At 34.4% G+C, this 27443-nt stretch overlaps 1 protein-coding gene across 3 annotated transcripts; it reads right to left on the reverse strand.

Moving 5' to 3' along the window:
- Nucleotides 1-458: 458 nt before the first annotated feature.
- SMC3 (structural maintenance of chromosome 3) lies at nucleotides 459-20082 on the reverse strand. Of its 3 annotated transcripts, none has more exons than XM_039020607.2 (28): nucleotides 19643-20082; nucleotides 19442-19531; nucleotides 18064-18165; nucleotides 17772-17948; nucleotides 17568-17698; nucleotides 16331-16409; nucleotides 16069-16226; nucleotides 15501-15576; nucleotides 15251-15379; nucleotides 14764-14908; nucleotides 14359-14489; nucleotides 13826-13978; nucleotides 13549-13738; nucleotides 5771-5904; nucleotides 4576-4734; nucleotides 3700-4008; nucleotides 3433-3609; nucleotides 3121-3204; nucleotides 2835-3044; nucleotides 2669-2758; nucleotides 2441-2562; nucleotides 2204-2356; nucleotides 2018-2125; nucleotides 1784-1844; nucleotides 1387-1521; nucleotides 1063-1150; nucleotides 894-966; nucleotides 459-808 (listed from the first exon to the last, which is right to left on the reverse strand). In XM_039020607.2, the coding sequence occupies exons 1-28, from the start codon at nucleotides 19793-19795 to the stop codon at nucleotides 688-690; spliced, it is 3738 nt and encodes a 1245-aa protein (XP_038876535.2). In that variant the 5' UTR covers nucleotides 19796-20082; the 3' UTR covers nucleotides 459-687. The 3 variants fall into 3 exon arrangements, 2 of the variants coding, with proteins under 2 accessions (XP_038876535.2, XP_038876534.2); XM_039020606.2 differs by having other exon boundaries at nucleotides 17772-17951; nucleotides 19643-20075; XR_016530924.1 differs by lacking the exon at nucleotides 1784-1844 and having other exon boundaries at nucleotides 17772-17951; nucleotides 19643-20075.
- Between the last annotated feature and the right edge of the window lie 7361 nt (nucleotides 20083-27443).

Raw genomic sequence — 27443 nt, forward strand, 5'->3', positions numbered from 1 at the left:
CCAAATAAAACTGAAATGCAACTAAACTTATGTTCAATAAACTAAATTTCGCCCTTTCTTTTTACTTTTAATTAAGATTTCAAAAATAATTAAAAATAAATAAATTAACTTGACATATTATTAATATAATTAAAAAAAAAGATGAATTAACTCAACATATTATTTATAAATCCAATTTCATTTTTTTTTCCTTTCATGTCAAATTTACTTGGGATAATTCAAATCATTATAAAGAGAATTAAATTAAAACATATTATAGAAAATTACCCCAATGTCCCCTTTTTTGCTAGACAGGTTTGTCAGTTGTATCAAATTAGACCTCCTATAAAAGGGAGGCTATTTTAGTTGTTCGGCACCTTTTGATCATTTCGAAATAAAACTCCAATGCTGAATTACATCACAAAATTCCACATTTGTCCTCGTTGCTTTTTGTTAACTCTTTCGTTTTCAACTAAATATGGGGATAAAATGGCTTATCCATTCATCATTTGAACTGTCCAATTACACACCACTTACAAATATCCATCCATGTTCTTCAATAATGGCTTTTAACATCAAACTTCCATCAGACATGCCATATGAAGTGACTTACAAAGATATTGCAAAAAGAAAAAGATTACTAGTTTTCTTTGTCATATATATATACACACACATACACATATACATAACAAAGCCAAAAGGGAAATGTCAAGCAACTTTCTCACATACTGAAAAGCTTCTTGGGTTGATGGTAATGCTCTTTGTGCAGTTATCAGTTTTATAGATCCCCACTAGTCTGTCTGCTAACTCAAACATATTGTTCCTCAAGCTGTAGAAATTATGAAACACAAAATCAATCATAAATAACATTGCCTGCCTAAATACTAACTTTGCACTTGGTGGGTTCATCAAACCTTATAATGATGAATTGAGCATCCTTGGTTCTATCCTTCACATAATGCCCAACAATTGATACGTTTTTGAAATCTACATCCACGATAACAATAGGTAAATGAAGCAAATTTTTTTCCGATAAATTATAAGCAGAAGAGAAGAAAACAGAATTATGCTCGGTGATTTTACCTAAAGCAGCATCAATTTCGTCCATCACATAAAGCGGAGTTGGCTTGTAGTGGTGAAGTGCGAAAACGAGAGCTAAAGAGCTTAGAGTCTGAAAGAAACAGTGATTCCATTAGAACTCAACATATGCATGTCATATATGCATGCATTCTGTCGTTTTCAGTGATTCCATTAGAATTCAACATATATGCCACATGATAAATACCAAGGAGTGATGAATGAGATAAGAAGTCTTGTTACTATGGTAGTTTAAAGGTACACAGAATGCATTTCTCAAGCCTTTGGAGGAAAAGAAAATGTATTCAAGATAATTAGAAAGGAGCCAACCTTTTCACCACCAGACAAGTTAGCAATATTCTTCCAGCTCTTTTTCGGCGGTCTGACACTGAAAACGACACCTTCAGAAAATGGATCCAAAGAGTCCACCAGCTCAAGTTCTGCATCACCTCCAAGTGTGATCATCTGTCAAAGAACATCAAGGGAATATATCAAAGCGTACTACTCAAAATACAATTAGCAACAAAGGACAATAAGAGGGATCTGGAAAAGAGAGGCCATCAGAAGGCTGATAACCATCAACCTTCAAGTGGAATTGCGATGCTCAATTTAGGAGAATCCAGTGGTTGCACAATCATTCAGTTTCATACAGTATTATGAAAGAGGGAAGCAAGAATGTAAAAGTGAATGACGAATGAAAGGAAAAAGAATGAGCTTAGATGAGAACCTGATACATTTCCTTTAACTTCAAAGATATAGCATTAAATCCGGACATAAACTCATCCAACCTAAATATGAACAAATAAAGCAAGAACTTAGGGGGAAAAAAAACAAAGTGTTGTTGGAGTGTTGATATACTTAAATTTACCTAATTTATCAACTTAAGCTTTTGAGTTCATTAGTGATTTAATAAGTGCAAATAATTGCAATACTTAGAAAAAAGAAGAAAATTTCAATTTACCTTTTTTTCCTCAGTTCATCATATTGCTTCTTCATGCCATCACGCTGCTGAGTGACTGTATTGAGATCCTCAACTCTTTCATTATACACCTCTACTTTTCTTCTATATCTGTCGAGAGATGGCATTTCAGGAAAAGAAGCAAGTGGAGATTCAATGCATAATAAAACTCAAAATGACTAGTCTTACTCAGTGATTGAATCAAGATTTGGATTCATTTCTTTTAGTTGTGCATCCAACAGCGTTACCATTTCAAGAGCCCTTTTCAGGTCACAACACTCATCAATGTCTTCTGCAAGAGTTGCCTGAAGCTTCTCGGGGTCAACAAGATCTTTGTGAATTCTGCCACAAGATATGCAATACAAATGCTTCATCCAAAAAAAAAACTTACTCCAAAATGTTCTTTATCTTTCAAAAGTTACTTACTGCTCCATATGTTTTGTTAAAGCAGTCTGCAAATCATCAAGCTTTGTCCTGCAACCCTTCTCCTTTAACTCTAATTCTTTGTACAACTTCTTCAAATCTTGTAGTTTGTACTCAGCATCAACCTATGTAACCAACACCCTTTCAATTTTGGTTCTCAATCTACGACGATAATAATAATTAAAAAAATAAAATAAAATAAAATACAGTCGTAGGCTTGTTGGGAGACACCTCTGATCCTCTGAGTTCATCCATAGTCTTCTTGACTTTATTATAGTTGGATTTGGATGTATCACAAACTTCTTCTTGCAGATGAATTAGCTGCACATGAAATGTACACAATTCTTCAGGAAAGAGCTCAAAAAATTGCATGGAAGTGGACAAGTAAACAATTAACCTTTTCGGTCTCTTTATAATTTTCTTGAACTGCAAATGCTTTAACTTCAATTTCTTTGAATTTTCCTTGCAAATTATTTTTCTCCTCCTCAAGTCGTTCCTTCTCCTTTTTTGAATCTTCAATAGCCTTTGTCAACTTCTTTATTGTTGCTTGGCTTGATTCTATTTGGACTTTAAAGCGATTGATATCTGTTCTGGTTTTGTTAATGTCCTACAAAGGACCAACATATGAATTTCTAACAAGTAATTCAATCATCTGAATATTGCCAAGTAATAGAAAGACTTACAGATTGAATCTTATTCACTTTGGACTTTTGAGCTTTCAATCTTTCACCACCAGCATTTTCGAGCTGACTTTGAAGTTCTAAAGCCTAAAATAGGGAGAGGCAATCAAACTGAAAATCATTGTCATGAAACCAATTTAAACAAATTGAAATGAATAGTTCATGCAACAAGCTTTGCAACACTAAAATATAAATATGTCAAACATGAGAGAGATAAATATATACAATAAATCAATTGACATTGCACTTGACCCTAAAGATATCGTAGTAACATATAAGCAATCTCAAGAAAATACAGACATGCTCCTCGCATACCTTTTCTGATAGCTTTTTGGAGCCTAACACAAGTCTATCGATCTCTTTCTCCTCTTCCAAGATAAAATTCCTCAGCTCCTGCAATCGCTTGAGCTCATCATCTTTTGGTTTCGATGCAGCCTCAAGGGAACCTAATTGCTTTTCAAGATAGCTATGTTGTGAAGTTAAACTGTCAATCTGTGTAGACCAATAAAAGCAAACAAATAGAACATGTTAAAACTACGTCAACTATCAAAAGACAGCTGAAAAGGCAATCAGTGAAACTACCTCCTGCTGCCTTTTGGCTAATAACATCTCTAACTCTTCAACTGCTTTCTCTGAAACTTGGTGACGTTGCACAGCATCAGCAATTCTTAGACGGATTTTGTTCAGGGCATCAACCATATCTGAGAGGTCTTTCTCAGCTTTTACAAATGCTTCTTTTGATACACTGGCAGATCGAATTGATGTACCCATCTTACCACCACGAGGCATACGTCCCCCGCCACTCATGGTTCCAGATTTTTCCAACAGGGCACCATCAAGAGTTACAACACGTCGAAAATCGTTATTGCCGCCATATGCAATTCGTGTTGCCTGAGTAAAATGAAGCAACATGAAACCTCACTCAAAGTCTGGAACTCAAATAAACTTTAAAGAGCAATATTATTGTAAGCGAAGAAGTTTATCCCACTTTAAATTCTTTCTTTGTTGCATAGAATGGTTTTAACCTTCATTTTTTTTCTTCTTCATAAGAACAGAATCAGATAGTTTATATTGTCTTTGTACAACTTTCCAACGTGAATACATTTTCTTTTATCAAAATAATAATAATAATAAGACGGCAAGGATACACTTATGTCAATCAAAGATCATTGCATGTAGAGCCACGTCAAAGAAATAACTAAATTATCCCAAGGTTGAAGCCAGAGAGATTATTGGGAATTTCAGCCATGAATTGGCTATCCAAAGTCCAAACTAGTTACAAAGGATACAAGAGGCAGACATTTTCTCAAAAGTCGGCAGCATACTGCAACATTTACAACATCCGTTGTACACTTACCAGCTCCAATAAAATTCTTTCTGAACATGTGCATCATCTTTGGCAGTTCAACATAAAGACATTAAAGAGTTTATAATGCACAATAAAGTACTAGAACCAACCTGCTCAAGATCCTTAGCAACAACTGTATTCCCCAATGCAGCAAAGAAGGCAAGCTTCATCCTATCATCTCGTACCTTAATTAAATCAAAGAGGCGAGGAACCCCCTCAGGAGTGGTAACCTTTGCCTTCAACTTTGACAAATGATCAACCTGCTTTTCCTGCATGATGAAATAAAAGATAAGTCATTCCAAATTTCAAATTGCATGCTTAGCTTATTAGGATGAGTACGACACAGTAGTTTGCAAGACATCAAAAGAATTTTCAAATTTATATAATGCCTCAAGAAGAATTGCAAATATATATTTCCTCAAGTATTGACCATTTATGAAGATTGCTGACCGAAAGTACCACATAATTGTTTATTCTCAGTTACATGTAGAAGCAAAAATATTTCATGAAATCCCCAAGATTATAATTGCAAAACAATTGAACTAATGGAATTTATGAAATAAAATAACAAGCAACACAAGAATCTTAATAGCCAAGGTTTCAATGTCAAATGGCTTATGATCTATAACATATGGACACTTTAATGTGCACATCATTGTGTCTGACGTGTGTCTTAACACTCCAATACTTGTTGGACACCTGTTGAACATTTGAGAAACACAATGGTCACATATCATATAGTAGTTGAACAAATTGAATACAAGTACAATACTTGTTAAGCACAATAAATATGTGTCGAACACTCATGTACACTTTGAGGATGAAGTATATATAAATGCATAAGCATTATTGACCTTAAATATCTTTTTCTGTTAAGATACTAATTCACTTAGAATATTAATAAGTTGGTTTGGGATCTTCAAATGTATCTTGAATATCTGGACATAAGCATCATAGACTAAAACAAACTTTTAGCTTGGGAACTCATTAACCGATGTATATTTGAGAAAAACTATGCATGCATAAATAGTTTTAACAAATGTTGCCATGCCAGGTCGTGTTCTGGAATTCTACTAATTAATGTGTCATCATAAACAGCCGTATCGTGTCCATACCTCATGTCTGTGCTGTGCTTCTTAACTTTCAATTGTGAACAAGCAAGAAAATTTAAAAGTACAGTTGTCTTGTGTCCATCAAAATACCAAGCACATAAATTCATTCCTCAAGTTGCAAAAAGAAATGACACCAATAATATCTTAGAAGAATAAAATTTCTGTATGTCAACATACTAAAAAAATATGATACCAATATCATGAAAGTTGCAACACCAAGATTTTCCCTTCGCAGTAATTCTACACAGGCTTGTGCAGCACCAGATGTTTCCACTACAATATAATCAAGTCCATGACAAGCCGTTGATATTGCAACATCATACTTTGCTGCAAACACAACACCAGTACACCAAAATTGTAAATATATGGAATGAAAAGACTAGATACAAGTTGTAGAGCAACCATATTCATGGCTTCATGTACAAATACTATTAGGAAACAGAAAGAATTGCGTTATATATAAATTTTCAAAGGCACATAATAACAAAAGGCTTGACAATAACATCTAAAGTAATTATACCCGTAACACTCCAAGTTGTTCTTAAAGTTAAATGTTGAAAACATGTAGTATTTTATTTTGAATTAAGATTTTATACGAAATCTAATTGTTTTAAGTCTAACTAATGAAAGAATATTTCTAAAATCTAAAACATTGAGATTAAAATTAGCTCATAAATCCTATTGGCAATTAAATAAGTACCAAATAAAGTAATAATTTTCTTAATAAAAGGAAAGGTTGTGAATAATAATAATAAATACTTAGAGACGGTGGAAAACGTGTGTGCGCATGCATGTGTGTGTGTGTGCGCGCGTCTGCATGTGTGCGTCGCATGTGTGTATGTGTGGCTGGGAGTGAATTTTGGTAAGTGGAGTAACTGGGAGAGCATCACTCTCTTTTGGAATTTCAACTTTCAAGTAAGCTACTTTTCTTCATTTTGTTTTACTTTTATTTGCTCCTTTCTTTTCAATTACGAAATTGGTTAATGATTAATCTAAATTTAACAACTTTCTTGTCACATAAGTTTTAAGACTTCACTTAATATATGTACATGTTTTTAGTAATTTGTAATTCAAGATTATTTGTGCACTAAATTATTAGCAACAATTATCAATAATTTAGCAACAAAGTTTCTTTTAACTTATAAAGTATTACTAAAAAATAAGGGAAGGAAAAATAAACACCAGGTTTACGTGGAAAACCCTAGGCCAGGGATACCATACTAGGAGAATTTTATTAATTTTTGTCACACTATAAAACACTCCAGACTCATATATAAATAGATCTGGCAGAAACCTAAATATAGTAGGAACATGTAAAAAAATTAAAACGCCCTTAGGGCAAATACTCCTTATTTCAACAAGTATAAACATTATATTAACCTATAACTTTAATATAGCTTGAATTTTAGTGTTACTGGTCGTGCCACTAAATTAGGGTTTTATGTTATTTTGATGTTTTTAAAGTGATCCCAGCTAAAACTTATTTTAAATATTTTAATAGAGCCATTCTTTGTAAGATTCGGGATGAGAGGAATTTTAGGATTTTTAAAGGAAAAGAAAGATCCCTTAGGGAGGTTCTTGAATCATCCATTTTCTTTGCTCTTTTTTTGTGTAAACATTTACAGCACCTCAATGGTTACAATTTAAATTTCCTTGTATCTCTTTGGATATCACATTCATCAATAAAATAGTTTCTTATAAAAGTTATTATATATATATATATAATATTAAAAAGAAACTTATTTTAAATATTTTTTAAAAGTAAAAAAAAAAAAAAAAATCGATACAAAATCAGTGTGAACGAGTCCGGTAAAAATCTAGGGGTGTGTTTGGGGCAAGAACTATCCTAAGACTACAATAACACCCTCTTGTTACAGTAAATACTATTTTGTATTTCCCAAATAGTTACAGTAAACACTATTTGAAAACCCCCATTTGCTACATTTTTTACTATTTGCTATAGCTTTTACTCTTTTACATTCATCGTTTTTTTATTCTGATGAAAAAGGAAGAAGAAAGGAACATAAAGTTTAACGTGGAAAACCCTAGAACAGGGAGAAAAAATCACGATAGTAGACTACTATTTTTTATTATTTTCTGATACACAAAATACAAGAAGACTGCTCAAATAAATAGACAAGTAGGAAACCCTAGGGTCAGGTTAAATTACAAATATGCCCCTAGGGCTAAAAATACTTATTTTCAACACTCCCCCTCAAGTTGGGGCGTAGATATCAATAAGACCCAACTTGCTAATACAATAATCAAAACTGTGTCTAAGCATCTCTTTCGTGAGGACATCCGCGACTTGTTGATTTGAAGGAATATAGGAAATGCATATGCTACCATTGTCCAATCTCTCCTTGATGAAGTGTCTATCAATCTCCACATGTTTTGTCTTGTCATGCTGAACAGGATTATTTGTAACACTTATTGTTGTTTTATTGTCACAGAAAAGCTTCATCGGGAGATTACTGTCTTGATAGAGATCCGACAAAACTTTCTTCAACCATATCTCTTCACATATCCTTAGACTCATGGCCCTGTATTTAGCTTCAGCGCTGTTTCTGGCTACAACCCCTTGTTTTTTACTCCTCCAAGTAACCAAATTACCCTAGACAAAGGTGTGGTTTCCAGACATCGATTTTCTATCAACAACAAAACCTATCCAATAAGAATTGGTGTAAGTTTCAATGCAGCATTTATCAGGCTTTCTGAACATCAAGCCCTTATCAGGAGTTGTCTTCAAATACCTTAAAATGTGTTCAATGGCAATCACATGTTCTTCGTAAGGAGCTTGCATGAATTGACTAACAATACTAACTGCATAGGATATATCAAATCTAGTATGGGATAAGTAAATCAATTTCCCAACGAGACGCTAATATATCTCTTTATTAACTGGAACTCTGTTATCCATATTACTAAACTTCGCATTGAATTCCACGGGGGTGTCAACAGGCTTACACCCAATCATACCTGTCTCTTAAAGCAAGGGTGTATTTCCATTGAGAAACTGAAATGCCTTCTTTTGATCGAGCAACTTCCATTCCAAGGAAATACCTTAATCTTCCAAGATCTTTAATCTCGAACTCGGCCATTTTCTCTTGAAGTCTTATAACCTTTGTGGCATCATCACCGGATAGAACTATGTCATCAACATAAACAATGAAGACCACAATCTTCCCTGATACGGACTTCTTTGTAAATAACGTGTGGTCTGAGTGCCCTTGATTATACCCTTGGGATTTTACAAAGGTAGTGAATCTATCAAACCAAGCCCTCGGAGATTGTTTCAACCCATACAACGATTTCCTCAATCTAAGACTCGGTGTGTGTTTAAACTAACTTTCGAAACTAGGAGGCGGACTCATGTAGACTTCCTTTTCTAACTCACCATTAAGAAACACATTGTTTACATCAAGTTGATGAAAAGGTCAATCTTTGTTTACAGCCACTGATAACAGAACTCGAACGGTATTAAGCTTGGCCACCAGAGAAAAGGTTTCTGAATAGTCTTTTCCAAAGGTCTAAGTAAAGCCTTTGGCAACCAGTCTAGCCTTATATCTGTCGATCGTTCCATCAGACTTGTATTTTATGGTGAAAACCCATTGCATCCAACCGTCTTGTGTCCTTCAGGGAGAAAAACCTGATTCTAAGCCCGTTCTTCTCAAGAGCCCTCATTTCTTCCATAACTGCACCTTTCCACTCAAGAATCTTCATTGCCACATGTATGCTACTTGGTATCATTACTGTATCCAGGCTTGTGCTGAGAGCCTTGAACTCGAGTGACAAGTTACTGTAAGACATGTAACTGTGCATAGGATACTTCGTACAGGATCTAGTGCCTTTCCTCAGGGTAATGGGAAGATCGAGAGAAGCGTCATGACTTTTCATCTCGTTTGACCTTCCACCACATTCGGTAGTCTACTCCAAAGCTTTATCTTCTAAGGGATTTTTCACACATTCATCCTCCCTTGTAACACTCTCACTTTCTAGAGTTGTTTCCTCAGCATTGTTATTTTCAACTGCATCTGCATCGTACATGGCATCCTTGGCACAACTGTTGACAATTTTTTTCATCTTTACTCATACTGCAAGTATCATTCTCAGCACAAGTACCAACATCATTAGAGGCAGGAATACAAGTAGCTGGAGCTGACACTAGGTCCAACTTATGGACCGAAGCCAGAAAAGCAACAGGTGGCACTGTTTACTTCCTGAGATTCTTCCTATAGTACGTTATCCACGAGACTTGATTGGTGGGGAGAACTGTATCGTTACTACTTAAGATAGGCTCAGGTTCAGGTGACAACTCTAATGGTATTAGAGATATGGACCAATTAGTCTCTTCACTAGAACTCTCCCCCTGAAGATGACTAATAGGGAACAACGGTTGATCCTCAAGAAAGGTAACATCCATGAAAACGAAATATTTTCGAGAAGGTGGGTGATAACATTTATACCCACGTTGATGGAGAGGATACCCAACAAACACATTTTTTAGCACGAGTAAACTTTGTGCGATTAGAACCGTGGGCATGAACAAAAACAACACACCCGAACACCTGGAGAGGCACATCAGGGATAAGGTGGGTGGTTGGATACGACTCTTTGAAACAGTCGAGGGTTGTGAAAGTTTAGGACACGAGAAGGCATGCGATTAATCAAATGAGTTGCAATAAAAATAGCATCCCCCATAAATAGGATGGAAGGAAGGTGGACAACATGAGGGAACATGCAACCTCCACCAAATGGCAATTCTTTCGTTCAGCCACTCCATTCTGCTGAGGAGGGTAAGCACAGGAACTTTGGTGGACAACTCCCTTAGATGTCAGGAAATTCCAAAAAGAATTGTTAAAAAACTCACGCCCGTTATCACTTCGCAAAGTTGCGATTTTCGTGTTGAATTGGGTTCCACAGTAGTATAGAACTACAGAAACATAGATGACACATCGGACTTATCTGTAAGAAGGAAAACCCAAGTAAGCCGAGTAAGGTCACGAACCAGCGTTTACCAATAACGGTGGTGATGGGTGAGGAACCCCAAACATCATTGTGGATAAGGGTGAAAGGTATGGATGGCTTGTAAGGCTGAGAGTGAAACGAGACACGGTGTTGTTTGGCCCGAATACACGCATCACAAAACAAAGAAGAAATATTAACATTACAAAACAGATGAGGGAATAAATATTTCATGTATTGAAAACTAAGATGCCTAAGGCCAAAATGTCATAACATAAAACCATTTTCAGAAGTAGAATAACACAAAGAAACGAAATTAGCCCTATAACAATTCTTAAAGAAAGTATCATCAGTCAAGAAATAGACTCCCTTATCGTATCGAGCAATGTCAATCGTCGTCCCCGAGCTCAGATCTTGAAACAAAAAAGAATCCAGTGAGAAAATAGCTTGCCAACCTAGATCTCTAGTAATTTTATTGTTGGACAATAAGTTATAAGAAATCTTTGGAACATGTAGCGCATCACGTAACATTAAACCCTCAAATGGTGAAAGGTGGCCCTTTCCTGCAACCGGAGCAAACAACTCATCTGCAATTCTAATCCTTTCATTACTAGCACTTGGACAGTATGAAATAAATTGATCAGATGAGCTGGTTAGATGGTCCGTAGCTCCCAAATCAATAATCCATGGTTTTTTACCATTGACACTAATAAGACCTAAGGATTGAATCGTACCTGACTAAGCAATGGCACTGACACCAACAACACTTGAATTATTCTGACCATCTACTGGAGGTTGAGTCTAAGGATTTCCACTCGTTGAATCACTCAAAGAGCGCGTCCAGGGTTTGACTTGTCATGTGCTGACGCCGTCTGCTATTTGAAGGTCTCCCATGCAACTTCCAACACTGATCCTTCGTATGCCACAATTTTTTGCAGTGTTCACAAACAAGAGGGGGTCTACTATTCTGCTTATCACTGTCATACCCAAAAGATTTCGTAGTAAAAGCAGCAGCATCTGTTGAGGAGATTACGGGGTTATTCATGGCACTTAATTTGTCTTCTTCTAGAAGAACCTCTGAACAAACCTCCATGAGGGAGGGTATGGGACGCTGTTCCAAAATCCGACTACGTACCGCATCGAACTTCGAATTCAACCCAGCTAGAAAGTCATATACTCGATTTGTTTCCTCAATCTTGAAATGTTGTACTCCCCTACAAGGACAATCCCAGACCATCTCACGACACAAGTCCATCTCCTGCCACAATAGGAATAATTTATTGAAGTAGGACGTCACATCCATTGATCCCTGTTTACATTCATGGACCTGTTTGCGTAACGTATACAACCAAGAGGCATTTTGTTTCTTTGAGTATAACTTCTGCACAGCATCCCAAATATCTCGAGCGGTTGCTGCATAAAGTAATGGCTTGCCAATTTGAGGTACCATGCTGTTAACTAGAACCGATCTCCTTTCCAGATGCGTTCTAGAGGGTCACCAGGTCTCGGTTTCAGTATCTTTCCCGTTAAGAACCCAAATTTATGACATCCCTCAAGAGCCATCTTTGATTGATTGTGACCATGAAAAATAGTTTTGGCCATTCAGCTTCTCTCCAATAATAACTCTGCAAAGTTTAGACAAAAAATTTGTTGTGGGTAAAGCAGTGAAAGAATTTACCAGATTCTCAGAATACATCGGTAGATTGGCTGAGAGATCTGGTTGAGCTAATTGTGGGCTTGTACCAAGAGCCGCTCTGAGAGCTGCAATCTGCTGTTGAAGATGGGCAAACTGACATTGTACCTCATTTGGAGAAAAACTAACAAGGCCTATATTGCCCTGATTCCCCGGAGACGGTTGCTGTCCAAGAAACTGGGAGGAAAACTCTCCAAGCTTAAAGCCCATTAACTGATTGATGTTGGCGCTGCCGCTTGAAGCCACCAGGATTAGACCATGAGCCACGCCACTACCGCTTGGCGCGGCTGTGAGACCTTGCTAACCAAAGAAGGGAATTTGGTTGGGTTGAGGAGAATTGTCGTTGATCGAACCGCTTAGGTTGAAGAGAACTGTCGCTGGATTGGTGCGCCTAGAACCGGCTCCGGTGTGCGAACTCGGTTGCATGGGTCGAAGGAGGCCAGCAACGTGGTGGTCGGCCGCAACAACACCTGACAGGACCGAGCCGATCTGTTGACTGAAAGACCGCGGCTGGTGTGAGTGCAACTGGGCAACGAGGGTTGGATCGAAGCTGATCTGATGCTTCTGGTGGGTTTCGACTGGGCGATTAGAGCCGATCTGCTGGGCGGCTCCATCTTGGCTGGTCCTTGTTGCAACCGACTGAAGAAGGTAAGGAAATGCGGTCTGGAAATACTGTTCAATAGCCACCTGTATCATGGTAGCAACATCGACGCTAGTGGCTCCACTAATTCCTATAGAGGCTGTTGATGGACACTGTTGTTGATTCTTGTCAATGACGGCAAGGGTTTCGTTGCCATGCTCTGATACTATGATGAAAAAGGAAGAAGAAAGGAACACAAAGTTTAACATGGAAAACCCTAGAATAGGGAGAAAAAATCACGATAGTAGACTACTATTTTTTATTATTTTCTGATACACAGAATACAAGAAGACTGCTCAAATAAATAGACAAGTAGGAAATCCTAGGGTCAAGTTAAATTACAAATATGGCCCTAGGGCTAAAATACTTATTTTCAACATATTCTTTGTTAGAATATTTACTATTTCCTTCTCAAACTAAAATAATTTACACCACAAACACATACTATTATAACTCAAACTAAAATAATCCACACTTCAAACACAAACTATTATAATCCAACTATAATAACTCAGGACTATAATACCAACTCCTTACCCCAAATGCCCCCTAGGTTGTTAGGGTACCATATGCCCAAAATAGCATTATGATTTTTATAGCCAAACATGGAAAATTTTAAGATATGCAACGAGTTAATATCAAAAGAATAGTATCCCAAATATAGAAAACTCACCATCGATAGCACCTAAATAACCCATTCGCCCATATATACCCTCAATCTGATTGGTTTCCTTTGCCTTCAAAATTGCTTTTAGGACCGATCCCTGACTTTTCTCTGAATCCATAACAGACTTAAGTTCTGCAACCTTCTGCCTTGCAGCATGTTCTAGAGGAATAAGTGATTCTTGTTCCTTAATACACTCCTAAAAAGATGGTGAATCACTTTCATCATTTACCATAGCATAACTTCATAAAAGAAAATGATAGAGAATTTCTCTTAAAACACATACTTGTTCTTCTTCTCGAGCTTTCAAGGTTTCCAGTTTTCTCTTTTGAAGCTCATTTTTAATCTGTTCAATGTTTGAAGACTTTTCTTCTATGTTTTTCAGTATGTTAACCATCTGCTTGCGAGCATCATCAAAAGTTGCACGACCAACTTCATGCTGAAACAATCACCACAATTTCAGTCAAAAAGATAGAATTCTAACTCCACGTCTCCTAGAAAGGTATTACCATTGTCACGTTACAATAAAAAGGTATTATATTATCATATAGTAACCTTCTCTTTAATTTATAATAATTGTTTCCATTTTTCTTCTTCCACAAGCAAAAAAGATATTATCAATGATCCGGGAAAAAGGAACTTGCAGCCTTAATTATCATATAAAGTACCACACAAAAATGCCATATGAAAATCAACTTTAGTTTGAGACGATTTCTGCAAATGTGTAGACCTCACTGTGTAGTAGAAAAGGTTATTCTGGATGGTGGATATTCAATCATCACTGTGTAGTCCAAGAAATGCATTAGTGATATTTTTTACCTTCTCACTCAACAGTTTGCTCTCAGTACATGCGACTTCAAGTTTCCCTTTGTGCTCAGTCAGTTGCTTTTCCCAAGGTTCCAATTCAGAACGAACTGTTGCAAGCTCTGAGCGGTACCTCTCAGTTTCAACTAGATGCAAATGAAATAAAGAAAAAACAAATTACAAAAATAATGATTACAACTTTGGCACTAACAAATACTCAACCTCTATAAAGTTCTTCTAGCAACAGAAAAAATTAGAGACTTTGAGGCCAAGGTTAGAGACGATTAATAAACAATTATAAAAATAAGGTTTTAACAAACTCAGTCAATTGATCTAAAGTACAGCGAGCATGATTAAAAATACAAACACAAGATACTCCTCAACCATCATCCTCAAACATACATAAGAAAATTAAACTACCTTTTGAACTCTCTTGAATCTCGTCCAAGATCTTTTCCTCATCTGAAAGAAGTTTTTGAAATTCTGGAATACTCTCCTCAAGCTTTGGAATCAAGCTTGTTGATTCTTCACACTCCTTCCTTAAGTCATCAAATTTTATAGAATCCTGTAATAAAAGATAGGATAAGATTTAGAATAATTGTAATTGGTAGCATTTTTAGGGATGATAACTAAGTGTATAGCATCATTTTTAAAAAATTGCAAATATAACAAAGTCTATCAGTGATAGATTTCTATCGTTGATAAACTCTTACCAGCAATATGGCCTATCACTGATAGATACCTACCAACAATATGGCCTATCACTGATAGACTATCTAAATTTTTCCGTAATTGTAAATTTTTTACATTGTGTTATATCTACTAATACTTTGAGTCTGATTGCTATTTTTGCAACTGTCCCTAAGATTTAAAAATGTGCTTAATACAAATTGGACACTGTTCACACCTTTTCAAGCTTATCATCAAGTTTCTTAATCTTTTGCTTTATGTGTTTCAAATCCTCACGATATTTAACATCCTGACGTTCAAAGTCCTTAAATTTTTCTTTGCATCTTCGCAAGTCATTGTCAAGTTCCTGGATGCACAAGTACAAAATACGGGTATAAATTAGTCACATAATAGATTACAATTTTGAAATCAGGTCAAACAAAAAGAATTTAAATCTTTTAACAAAGTTGGAAGAATGCAAAACGAACCTCTTTTCTTTTCATATTTTTTTCATGCACAGCTTCAAGCTCCTTCAACTCCTTGCTAGTTTCACGAATCTTTTCCCTACAACAAGACATTTACATTGCATTAGCATACATCATGGACATAAGTCTAAACCAATATGGTTTTATTTTTATTTTTTTATGTTTTTTTTTTCTGATGATAAGAAACAAGGAAAAAAATAACTTACCCAACAAAAAGAACCTAGGGGCCGGGAGAAAATGGCTCCCCCTCCCCCAAGGAATTACTTAAAGAAAGCCTTCCAATTAAGAATAATGAAGGAAATAGGATAATCACAAAATAAATTGCTTTAGCTTTTACACCACCGAGCAACAGTGAGCTGTACAAATATGGTTTTATTTGGTGAATGAAAACTCAACAATTGGAAGCCATCAATTAATATCATTTATTCAAGCTCAAGATTCAATGTGATGAAATTACGACTAAACTTTACTTACTCAACTAAGTATAAGGGTAAAATCTAGATTTTTTACCAAGTTTAACAGAGTGGCGAAATAAAGGAAGGGCAAAAGTAGAAAGAGATAAAGAAAGAACCTCTCAGTTTTCTTATTTGCTTCTAAGGTGGACAGTTCAGCTTGCAGTTCAACTATTCTCTTTGTAGTATCCCCATGAGCTAGTTTAGAGGCTTTCTCTCGCCACTTTAAATGTGATAATTCTTTGAGCATGTAAGCTTCCGCTTCGTTCTTCACCCCCTGTTTTGTGTAGATGTAAAAACTTTTTTTTTTTTTTGAGAAATAAAAAACTATTTCATTTATATATCAGGAAATTGTTTCTAGTATATAAAAGGGTACTCTACCTCCAAGCCATCTCTTTCCTTCTCAGCTAACTTAACCATTTGCACCACACCAGAACGTTTCTCATTGAGGGATTCTAGCCTGAAAGACCAATCACAAACAATATATACAATGGTTAAAATCCATTTAGAATATATATATAGATAGATAGATAGATAGATAGATAGATATGTATGTATGTAAGTATGTATGTAGCTCATAATGGCAGTGACAAATATAAAAAGATTAAATCAATCCTTTGGGTCTTGGGTTTTTGAAAAGTTCAAAAATTAGTTGTTTCCACATCCATTTCACGTGACTTATGATCTTTAATTTTGAAGAATTTTAAATTTTTTAAAATAATAGTAATATCGCTTATACCATTAGATTTATAATTAAAGCAATATTTCATAGGAATACAATATTTAATAGGAACAGAATAATGAAAAAGAAATCACACTGTTGAAGCTATTTTTCTACCGGTAGTGAACAAAGATGCACGTTTCACACCCTCAACCCCAAGATAACAAACTCAAAAAAGTTATTCACCCAATATTGGGGAAAAATATAACTCAAACACAAATTATTTCTGTTCCTAACTCTATCCTTAAGGAATAAAGATTTTGATTTGAAATTTAATTGTTGAGTAAACTTTTCCTTTCTTTATATAGTTTTGAGAGTGGTTTGATGAATCAGATAAACTATATACTCATTAAGTGACCTTTGCTCTCCTATGTCTTTTTATATCACTAACATTTCGAGCACAAAAGTTTATGACTTATATTTAAAAACTTGAGCTGCAAAAGGCATTTTGTGCCTTCAACTTCCATTTCTTTTCTTACCCAAATATGCTCTAAGTGGTATTTTTTCTTAAATAGAAACAAAAATTTCATTGATATAATGAAAAGGGACCAATGCTCCAAAACATAACATCTTCAATTATAAGATAAATATAGGAGAGAATTGAGGAATACAGGCCAAAAAAAAATAAAAATAAAAACCTTTAACCAAGAAGCACAAAAGACTTAAATAGAGATCCCCAAAAGAAACTAAAAGACAAACCTGAACCAAAACAAACAAGACCAAGCAAATATGCTCTAACTGGTAGAACTAGTTTCTTCTCCATGAAACTAGATCTTAAGATCAATTATGTAAATATCTATTTCTGATGTTCCAAGAGCACCAACAGTAACTCTCACGGAATAATGGCAAACAGAAAACCAATAAGAAACTAATAAAATTGAGGAAAAAGACACTTACTGCTTGCTTGACTCATCAATCATTTCAACATATTTGATGGTTCCAATTATATCCTCGAGATATTCAAGAAAGCCCTCATCATGAGGTCCTTGAGCTTTTGGCTTCATCAGTGAAATCTGCTCAACTTCACCCTAATAAAACCAGAGATATATCATACTTCATAGAAATATTTCACTCAGATGCAACCAACGCTATTGAACTAACCTGAAGAATTAAAAAGCGATTGTTGTCCAAGTCAACTCCTTTACCCTTCAATTTTTTGGTAACTTCAGTGAAGTTACTTGCACGATTATTAATGTAATATTTAGAAGAGTTATCGCGGAAGGCAGCCCGCGTTATAACAAAGTCACTTCCTGGAACAGCTTCATATGCTCCATCATCCTGCTATGTTAGTCAACAACATACATCAAACTGAGTTATTGATTCCCAAAAAACAATACATTATGAAAGCATGCATGACATTGGTAGTAAAAATGAATTGTTGATCAAAAGTTACCAAATCAATTATTTCTTGGAAGTGAACTGAAACACTTGCGCTTTCTAAATTCTTGTGATTGGTGGAATTATGAATTAGCTCGGAGACTTTGTTGAGTCGCATCTGCACATCATTTTTTACTATTAGAAACAACAAGGAAAATCTAATAACTCATTTCCATTGTATTGATCATATCATTCTTATGTTGTGTACTATGCATCCATGTAAGAATGATAGTCATACATTATTATTCCCTCTCCTCTATATTATGTTCAATTTATAGCAATAATTCTCATTTCATTATATCTTCCCGTTTCACCTTCATCTTTCTCTCATTGCCTAAACTCTCATCTGATATCAAAAAATTCACTCTCGTCACCATGGCACTTGAAAAGGAGCTACCCTACAAACACCACTACATGCAAGACTACAACTACAACATGATAATTACATGATTTTCATACAGAATTTTGGTGGGATGTATAACCAAAACCTTGAGAGTACAACTACAACCACCTTAGTAAATCCACCTTCTATTCAACCCCTTGGGTAACCAATATCTCACCATGAAGTTGGTTAAAAGGAACAACATGATGTGGATGTCGATGAACTTGGTTGAGCTGCGAGGAAAATAACTAAAGAGTCTTGTTTTAGGAACCACAGCTCAACGTTTTTTCTGTCAAGGGAAACACAAGGCTAATGGTAAATCAAGTTTACGATGCCTTGGTCACCACAAACCACTCCTTCTATAGCTCCTTCAATACTTCAAGATAAATGTTGAGAACTCCTGAAAATCTCTTGAAGCATAAATTGCTCCAAATTGGCTCACGGACAGTGGAGGAAGTAAACACACAACAATTGATATTAGATTGCCAACTCAGATAGAAAGTTGAGTACAATGAAAATGAAACTCCAGCAATGGGTAATAGCCCTAAACTAAATGGTGCATATTGAATCTCCACTCTTTGTGGTTCAAAACATACACACCACTTACTTCTTTATCTAAGCAACATTTCACAAGCCTTACAAATCAAAAGGTAAACAAGAATTTCAAAGTTAAATAGTTAAAAATCCTCCCCTCAAAATTTTTGTACTAAACAAATGAACTACTATTTATCATGTCATCTTTGAGTTCAATGTAAAATCACTACTTTGTTAAGAACAAGGGGAACACGAATAATCATGTTCCATAAGGGAGTTAACAAAAATGGACCTGCATAACCTTCCCAGATGGCGAAACCAAGTCCACAAAAGGGGTGGCATTAATAAAAGCATGAGAGTTCCAGAAAATTTAACTTGAATTTATATTGTTAATCTACAAAGTTGTATTGTGAGCTCTAACTCTGAAACTCAGAGGGGAAAATATTCCCGAAGCAGAGAGTACGTTTAGAGGACCTACCTGTTTAGCTCGCTTTCCAAACACAAATAACATAGCATCGATTACATTACTTTTTCCACTGCCATTCGGTCCAACCACCGCAGAAAAACTCTGAAACCAGAAAATGTAAAAGAAAAAAAAAATCAAGTACAGAAGAAGTGCTATAATTCCACAATTGTGAGCAGGAAATGAAAAACCCTAGGTTTGAAATGGGTGAGGAACCTTATGGAAGGGTCCAACGCGTTGTTCCCCAGCATAGGACTTGAAGTTGCACAAAACCATTTCCTTAATGAAGAGCCTGGGAGGTCTGGAAGTTCCATTGAAAGAATCGGCACTTTCCGCCATCATCTCATCCACGGCTTCGCTGCTAACCATTTGAGAAAAGATTTGGTTGAACCGAATGTGAATCTGGAATGGAGGCGAATTGGTCTGGACCTGAGCAAGATCGTGAGTGAACGGAGGCAGGAGCTAGCTATATGGAAGTAGATCCTTACAACAAAACCTAGATTAGGCTAAGAAATTTGTGATTTAGGTAATTCAGAGCAGAGTTGATGAATGTTAGGTTGAGCAGAAGTGGAACTGAGTTGAATAATCAGAGGAGTTGAATGCGATTGTGAGGATTGTTGAGGAGCTTGAGGATAGAGGAACAAAACTTTTCCTCTACTGGTCTTTCATAAATAGGTTCAAATATCACAAATTCAGCGCGCGGGAAAACCGTAGAGGCTCCAACTTTCAAAACCAAGATGGGCCCTTCAATTCAGGCCCAAACAACAAACCCCATCCACGCATAACCTAGGTATGGGTTGGCTTGGCCCAAAGCCCAACTTTATTCCTTGGCCCAATACCTCACAGATCTCTTAAATTTTTTTATTTTTTTTTATTACTTCATTATGAGCTTTTGGCTATAATCTTGGACCAATTTAACATTTTCTCAATTATTTCAATATTTTATAAATTTGTAATTATTTTCTCATTGATTTAATTTTTCGAATTTGACTTTGGTTTTATTTTTAATCTATTTTGGTTGAAATGCATTTAATATAAGATAATTCAAATTTATATTTTCGTAATTGTAGAATTTGTTTATTTTCTTTCCTATGTTTACATGAAAAATAGCTCACCTCACCATTTTTTTCATCTTTATTTTTGACATATACAATAACTTATGGAAATTTTGGTGATGAATATTAGTATGGATAAGTGTTGTAACTTAATATTTTGTGTATACATGAGTATATATAGGTTGTATATGGTAGAGATATTGTATTATTCAATTAGTATGATATGCATTATAGGTTTTGGTTTATATTTGGTTACTGAGAAAATTGATGTAAGAACAGAACAAATGGGACAAAAATAAGAGTAATTGTATTAAGAAAAAAATAAGGGTATCGATATAATTATTTTAAAATATGTTATTTCCAATGCAATATAACTTCAAAATTGATCACTATACTTACAGTAGCTCATTATTAATTTTTTTTTTAAAAAAAAGGTTAAGAGTATTAATAAAAATTTTAAAAGTTCAAGGTAATTTTGAAATCGGTGTCCGCATACTAGCGACAATAGTATTTTTTAAAAAAGAAGAGAGAAAAAGAGAGACTTTTTTTAAGTTAGGTATATCATTGAAACTTTTAAGATATTTTTAAAATAGAGTACTGATGGTTAGGATTTTTTTAACCTTTTTTTGTTGAGAGGAAAATAATTTTTTTTAGTAAAACTGTGAGGGTAGAGGATCAAAGCTCTAGTCTTTAGGGAGAGAGCTCATGTCAATTACCGTTAAGCTATTCACCTTGACAAAGGAAAATAAGATAAAGAAACTAAAAATTTACAAAAAAAAAAATGTAAAAGAAAAAACTCACTCTGTAACTTGTAAACAAGTAAGAAATAAAGTCATGTTTAGCATTTGTTGTTATTTACTAGTATTATGTAACTGTAATGAAATGTGAGCCTCGCTACGAACCCATAATCAAACAAACAAAACCTGATTGCAGAGAAGAAAGTCATCAATCTGATTATGTTTGATTATTACGTGGGACCCACACCATATTTTTATTAACTTTCCATCATTTTACCCATTTTATCTAGAACCATATCCATATTCATAACAGTATCATTATCGATAATCAGTATCAATATGAATAATTAGTATCAGTATCGATATCGATATCAGTAAGGGGCTGTTTGAGGCGCTGAGATGATATAAGATATAGGGAGTTATGATGTCTGAAGAGTTATGATGTCTGAGGAGTTCTAATCGAGTATGATAGAGCATGTTCAAGCATTGAGATGATATATGATACACAGAAGAAAAATGACGGTGAAATACAAAACACGTTCCGAAAATGGGCTCATAAATAATTAAAATCGGTGAGATAGGATAATGAACCTCACTGAGATAATGTAGGGTGTGGGGACATACCATTTCATGTTGGTCCCCAAGTAGCCCCTAATAATATTAGTATCAAATAATATCATCTTATTAAATAAAATAATGTAGATTTTGTTTAAAATTTGCTATTTCAATGTATTTATATGAAGATTGTGTGTTATTATTATTATTATTATTATTTTGAGTGAGAGAGAAGAAAGAGAGAGAGAGGATTTTTTTTTCTAAATTAAAATTTGGATTACTGTTTTATTTTTTAAACTTATGTGTTTTTTAATTTTAATTTGAATGTTCATCTTTTAAAATATAAAAATGTGAATTAAGTAGATAAAAATGATAAAGGTGTTTCAATTCCAATAACATATTATTTAGTTACCATATTTTAGTTAGTTAGAAATATAAAAGGGCATTATGGTAATCATCTATGTTTCATTATGTTTCTCTACGAAAGTAAACAACAACAATAAATTTTTTATTACGATTGCATCCGTTTATAGTAAACACAATCAAATGAATCTTTTTCACTTTGCAACTGAGACCCAATACGATTGATACATGAATGTAAACTCATAATAATTGCGACAATTTTTATTACAGATTAGTAAATATGGCCTAAGTATGAAAACTTAATTTTGAAGTAAAAATGTAAAATCTTACTAGAAATTCCGAATAGTAGAGAGTGATAGCAATGCTTAGGAAAGATGGAGAGAAACTAACATGAAAGAAGTTGAGAGAAGATGAGAGCAAAGTGAAAACATTATGGCCTGTTTGGTAGAGAATCTAAAAACATAAATTTGAAAACAATGTGTATTTCATGTTTTCAGATTTATGCTTGGTAGAAGATTTAGAAATTAAATAGACAATCATTTAAATTGTATATGATACTATATTTATAAATCATAAAACTAGTTGTAGTTACCCACGAAATATTAGTTGATAGTAAACTATTATTAATTCATTTATGAACATGTTTTATGTTTGTTGTTATTATTTTGATATAGAATACACTAAATAGTGCATATTTTAGTTTTTTAAAAAAAGTTAATTGAGTTTTATCGAAGGTTGTCAAAGGCAAAGCCCAAAACTCACAAAATACAGGGCAAGGGCATAGGGAAGTGTGTGTTGAGATTGATGTCCTAAATCTAGTGTATCTCTGATTTGTAGTTTTGTTAACACAAATTGTTTATCTAATAAAATCAGAAGTATTTTATTTGATATTAAGACAACATTAATTCAATCCAATAAACTAAGATCCAAGGTTATATAATGTCACTTGAACAATATGTAGTTGACATATAGGATTAAAGGAACCCGGTTAAGGTCCTTGAGCAGAAGTAGATCGTCCCAATTTTCTAGTTTTCACATAACTTAAATTTTACGGTGGAAGAACAAAAATTATGCATTTAAAACAGAATTTACAGCATGCTAAAAAACAAAATACATAAGAATAGATGGGTTTGAAACCCCCACCTTTGAAGACAAATCTTCAATAGAATTCCCTCGAACAATAGGCAATACCATAATGGCTAATTCGGTATTCTCTGGGATGAAAACCTAGAAGTTGTGGGATTTGGCTATTTTGATAGAAGGATTTTTTTTTTTTAGAGAGAGGTGGGGAAGGAGAGGGCAAAATCTCAAAACTCTTATGATCCAAAAGTTGGGTTTTTTTTTATTTTGGTGAAAAACACGAGAGAGAAGATGACTGCCCCAAAACCACCCCATTAACGTGATGGAGAGAAAAGAGGGGAGAGAGTTAGAACTCCCTCCCATAATTACTTTTAAAAAAATAATAAATTAAAATAAATTTATTTATTTATTTTAATAAACTATTTAATATATATTTATATAATAACTACCTTATCATATATAATATATATTAAACTATATGTTATATCAAATATAACATATAACCTATAGTTTCTATATTGTATCAAGTACAATATAATCTATAGTTTCAATTTTCTCTTGCTAATGGCTTTTAATATAAATCACATTTATATTCAATTTTAACTATATGAATCCAATTCGTATAATTAATATTTGAATCATATTCAAATATTAATTTTCTCTCGAATATACTTTATATATAATGTATCAAATACATTGTAGTAATTATATCATATATAATTAAAATTAAATTAATTATATCATATATAATTAATTCCTCAGTTAATTTGAACAATTCAAATTAATCAAAAAATATGATTCTCATTCTTGAGCTACCTAGGGGACCTCATGGACCTGTAGCTTAAAGCTCCAACGAGAACAATTAATTAAACTCCTTTAATTAATTACTCACCATCTGTTAATTATCGGACACTCCACTAAAGACCGACAGTTGCACTCTTCGCACTACAGATATATTTCTGTGTCCATTAGATATAACTAGTCAATGGTACGATGATCCTTCACAAATTGCTCGTAAGAATAGTTGGACCAAAATTACCATTTTGCCCCTATAGTTACATCTAACTCCTTAAGTACCACTGATCCCCCCAATGAATAATAAATCATAGTCCAACTATGACCAAACCCCTCTCGGGCTAGGAGAGGGTGAGGCACCACATTGTTTAAGCCCCAGAATCAGTTCTTAAGGGAGCAATTTATCTACTTATCCCGACATTGGGGAATGAGTGAATTCTTTCTTGTGTAGCTGTGTTCCCAAATCCTCAATCAAACGAATTCCCAAAATGGTAGGTTTATTGAGTCGACGATTTGACCACTCTCACCCATACAAATCAAAGGACCACCTTTATAGGCAGAAGTTCACAACTCACTTAGGATTCAAATCATGTTACCTATGATCATCCTGGTGAAATGTAAGTCTTTATTATGAACGATGTTATATAATGAGACTAAATATTTAGTGGTTCGATCTTATAAAAACTCTTTTGTATAAAATATTCCCTCTCACATATCTCCACATGAATGATCGGGATCAGATTATTTGTAGCACTTACAACGATTGTAACATCTACAAAGCGGGTCATACTCGTAGTGCCACTAGGATAAGGTATCCAACCTTATCCGTCTACCACATACCGTTTAGGTTATCACTTAAACATGAACCACCTGTATATCTCTACATACATGTTTAAGCTAAGTTACAAGATAAATTTGGATCTTAGTTTATTGGTTTTTGTGGTTAATGCAACTAAAATTGAAATAAAACATCATATATTTTATTTAATAAATAAAATGTTTGTACAGTACAATTACAAACTATAGGACCCTACGAGATTTAGGACATCAACCCCAACATGGTTTACATTCAAGTAATAATCTAAAAGGTTCGCAGTAAATGGATGAAGGTTAGATGTCTTATCCTAGTAACACTGTGGATACAACCTACTTTGTAATTGTTACATGAGATGTAAGTGTTACAAACAATATGAACCATATTGTTCATGTAAAGACATGTGAATGAGGGTATCCTGTATAAAGGAGTTTATACATAGACCGAGGACCATGAAATGAATAGACTCTCTATATAACACCATTACTAGAAGAGACTTACATATAACTAAGATAACCATAGGAGACTTGATCTTAATCTTGAATGAGTTGTAAACTCATGTTTATGATGGAATGATCTGTATGGGTGAGAGTGGCCATGATAGCCGACTCAATAAACCTACCATTTTGAGATTAGTCTGATTAGGGAGCTGGGAACACAGCTACACAAGATGGAATTCACTCATTCTCGTTCCTTGAAAAAGTAGATAAATTGCTCCCTTAATAGCTGGTTTCGAGTCTTGAACAATGAGGCCTCAACCTCTCACTGGCCTGAGAGGTGTTAGCTTATATTTGGACTATAAATTGTTTGTTCATTAGAGGAATTAGCAGTACTTAAGGAGTTAGATGTAACTGCAGAAGTAAAACGGTAATTTGACCCAACTATAATTATGAGCATTTGTGAAGGGTCGTCGTTTTGTTGATTGATTATATCCATGAACACAAAAATATACCTATAGTGCGAAGAGTGCAGCTATCGGTCTTTAGTGAAGTGATCGGTAGTTAATGAATATTGATTAATTGGACTAAAAGAGTTTAATTAATTAATCTCATATCATTAAAGCTTCTAATATGTAGGTCCATAAGGTCCCCTTGTAAGCTCACTAATGGATAATAATGAGGAATGATTTAAATTGTTCAAATCAAATGAGGAAATTTTATTATGATATTAATATATAATGGTTAGTTATAGTTATGATCTATAATCCAAATTATGTAAGAGAGATATATATGAATAAGATTCAAATATTAGATTTGTATGAATTGGATTCATAAAGAGATGTATACACATAAATACGTGATATTTATATGTTAGTTAACTCCACATTAAATATGATTTAATCTAGTATTTAATTGATTAATTAATGGTTAATTAATTAATTAAGAAATAATGGAGATTGGAAGATAGTATAAATATATGATGCCACACCCCGCCCCAGACCACCTTTTTAGCCTAGAGAAAGGCGTGACTGCAGCAGTTACCAACACTTGGGCTAACACTTACTGCCTAATAACTCTTGCGGAATAACTCTGATACCAATTATAATTCATATGCAACGGGACGTTTTTAGGCCTACAATTTATTAACTTAGAAACAACATATGTTTAAAGTCATTACAGCACTAGATTTACAAGTCCCAAAACCCACAAACCCTAGTCCCTATATGAATAATAGTAACATGTGTACAATATTAACAGTAACCACCTAGCAAACAGTTACAAGTCTTTTGGTCCTTTAGTGGCAGAGCAGATATAGAGCTATCTTCAGAGGATTTGACCGCTACCTGTGGGGGGTAAAAACAAAACATTTGAAAACGGGGTGAGCTTACGCCCCGTGAGTGACCGAGAAAACATAGTAAATTCTCATGCATAATTTCATAAGATAGTTTTATCTAAAATATAATTTAATGTAGTATAAACAATTTCCAAGTGTAATGTATATAAAACTATTTAAAACATAAAACAGTAAAAGCATTTCTCAAATCAAGTACTTTATAACGAGTAAAATAAATCCCAACACCAACTACTAGTCCAGAGAGAACCCTTTTGCTCAATCTCCGACTTTATTCACCTGTGGCCACATTAGGTACTACTGCTCAGATACCTTCTCCTTGTACTTTAGTATTGAGCTACTAGGATACCTTCTCCAACGTACTTCAGTATCCTGTTGGCTTGGTACCTTCTCAAACGTACTTCAGTACCAATAGATACCTTCTCCTTGTACTTCAGCTAGTTGGGTGGATGCCTTCTCCATATACTTCGGCATCGCATTTTACCAAAACTATTTATAAACAACTTTTCTCTTTAAAGCATGTACAGTATAACACATATACAACATGGCTTTAAAGATGGTAACGCATGCTGGATAAAATCAATACATGTACATATGTAAGTAGTTTTTCAACAATATGCATGCATTCAAATCACAATTCAAACTTGCTTGGAAACCACTTTATAAAACTAGTAGGCATGAGAATTATTTTCGCAAATATGCTTTCTGTAAATATTGTAATCCAAAATAGCTTAAAAACATTTTAGTTTGAAAACATTTTAGCCACTCACCTCGATTTCTTAGGAGCTTTTCACTCTAGTAGCTCCTCGGGCTCCTTTTCACCCCTA

The sequence above is a fragment of the Benincasa hispida genome, chromosome 7 (assembly GCF_027475165.1).
Source record: "Benincasa hispida cultivar pf3 chromosome 7, pf3_genome.v1.1, whole genome shotgun sequence".
In the NCBI taxonomy this organism is placed as follows: domain Eukaryota; kingdom Viridiplantae; phylum Streptophyta; class Magnoliopsida; order Cucurbitales; family Cucurbitaceae; genus Benincasa; species Benincasa hispida.

Coding starts and splice junctions, on each gene's coding strand:
- SMC3 (XM_039020606.2), bottom strand. CDS start 19,795: ATGGTTAGCAGCGAAGCCGTGGATGAGATGATGGCGGAAAGTGCCGAT. Junction 18,166..19,441: donor TTGGAAAGCGAGCTAAACAG/GTAGGTCCTCTA, acceptor AATGATGTGCAG/ATGCGACTCAACAAAGTCTC. Junction 5,905..13,548: donor TTATTTAGGTGCTATCGATG/GTGAGTTTTCTA, acceptor TTGTGTTTGCAG/CAAAGTATGATGTTGCAATA.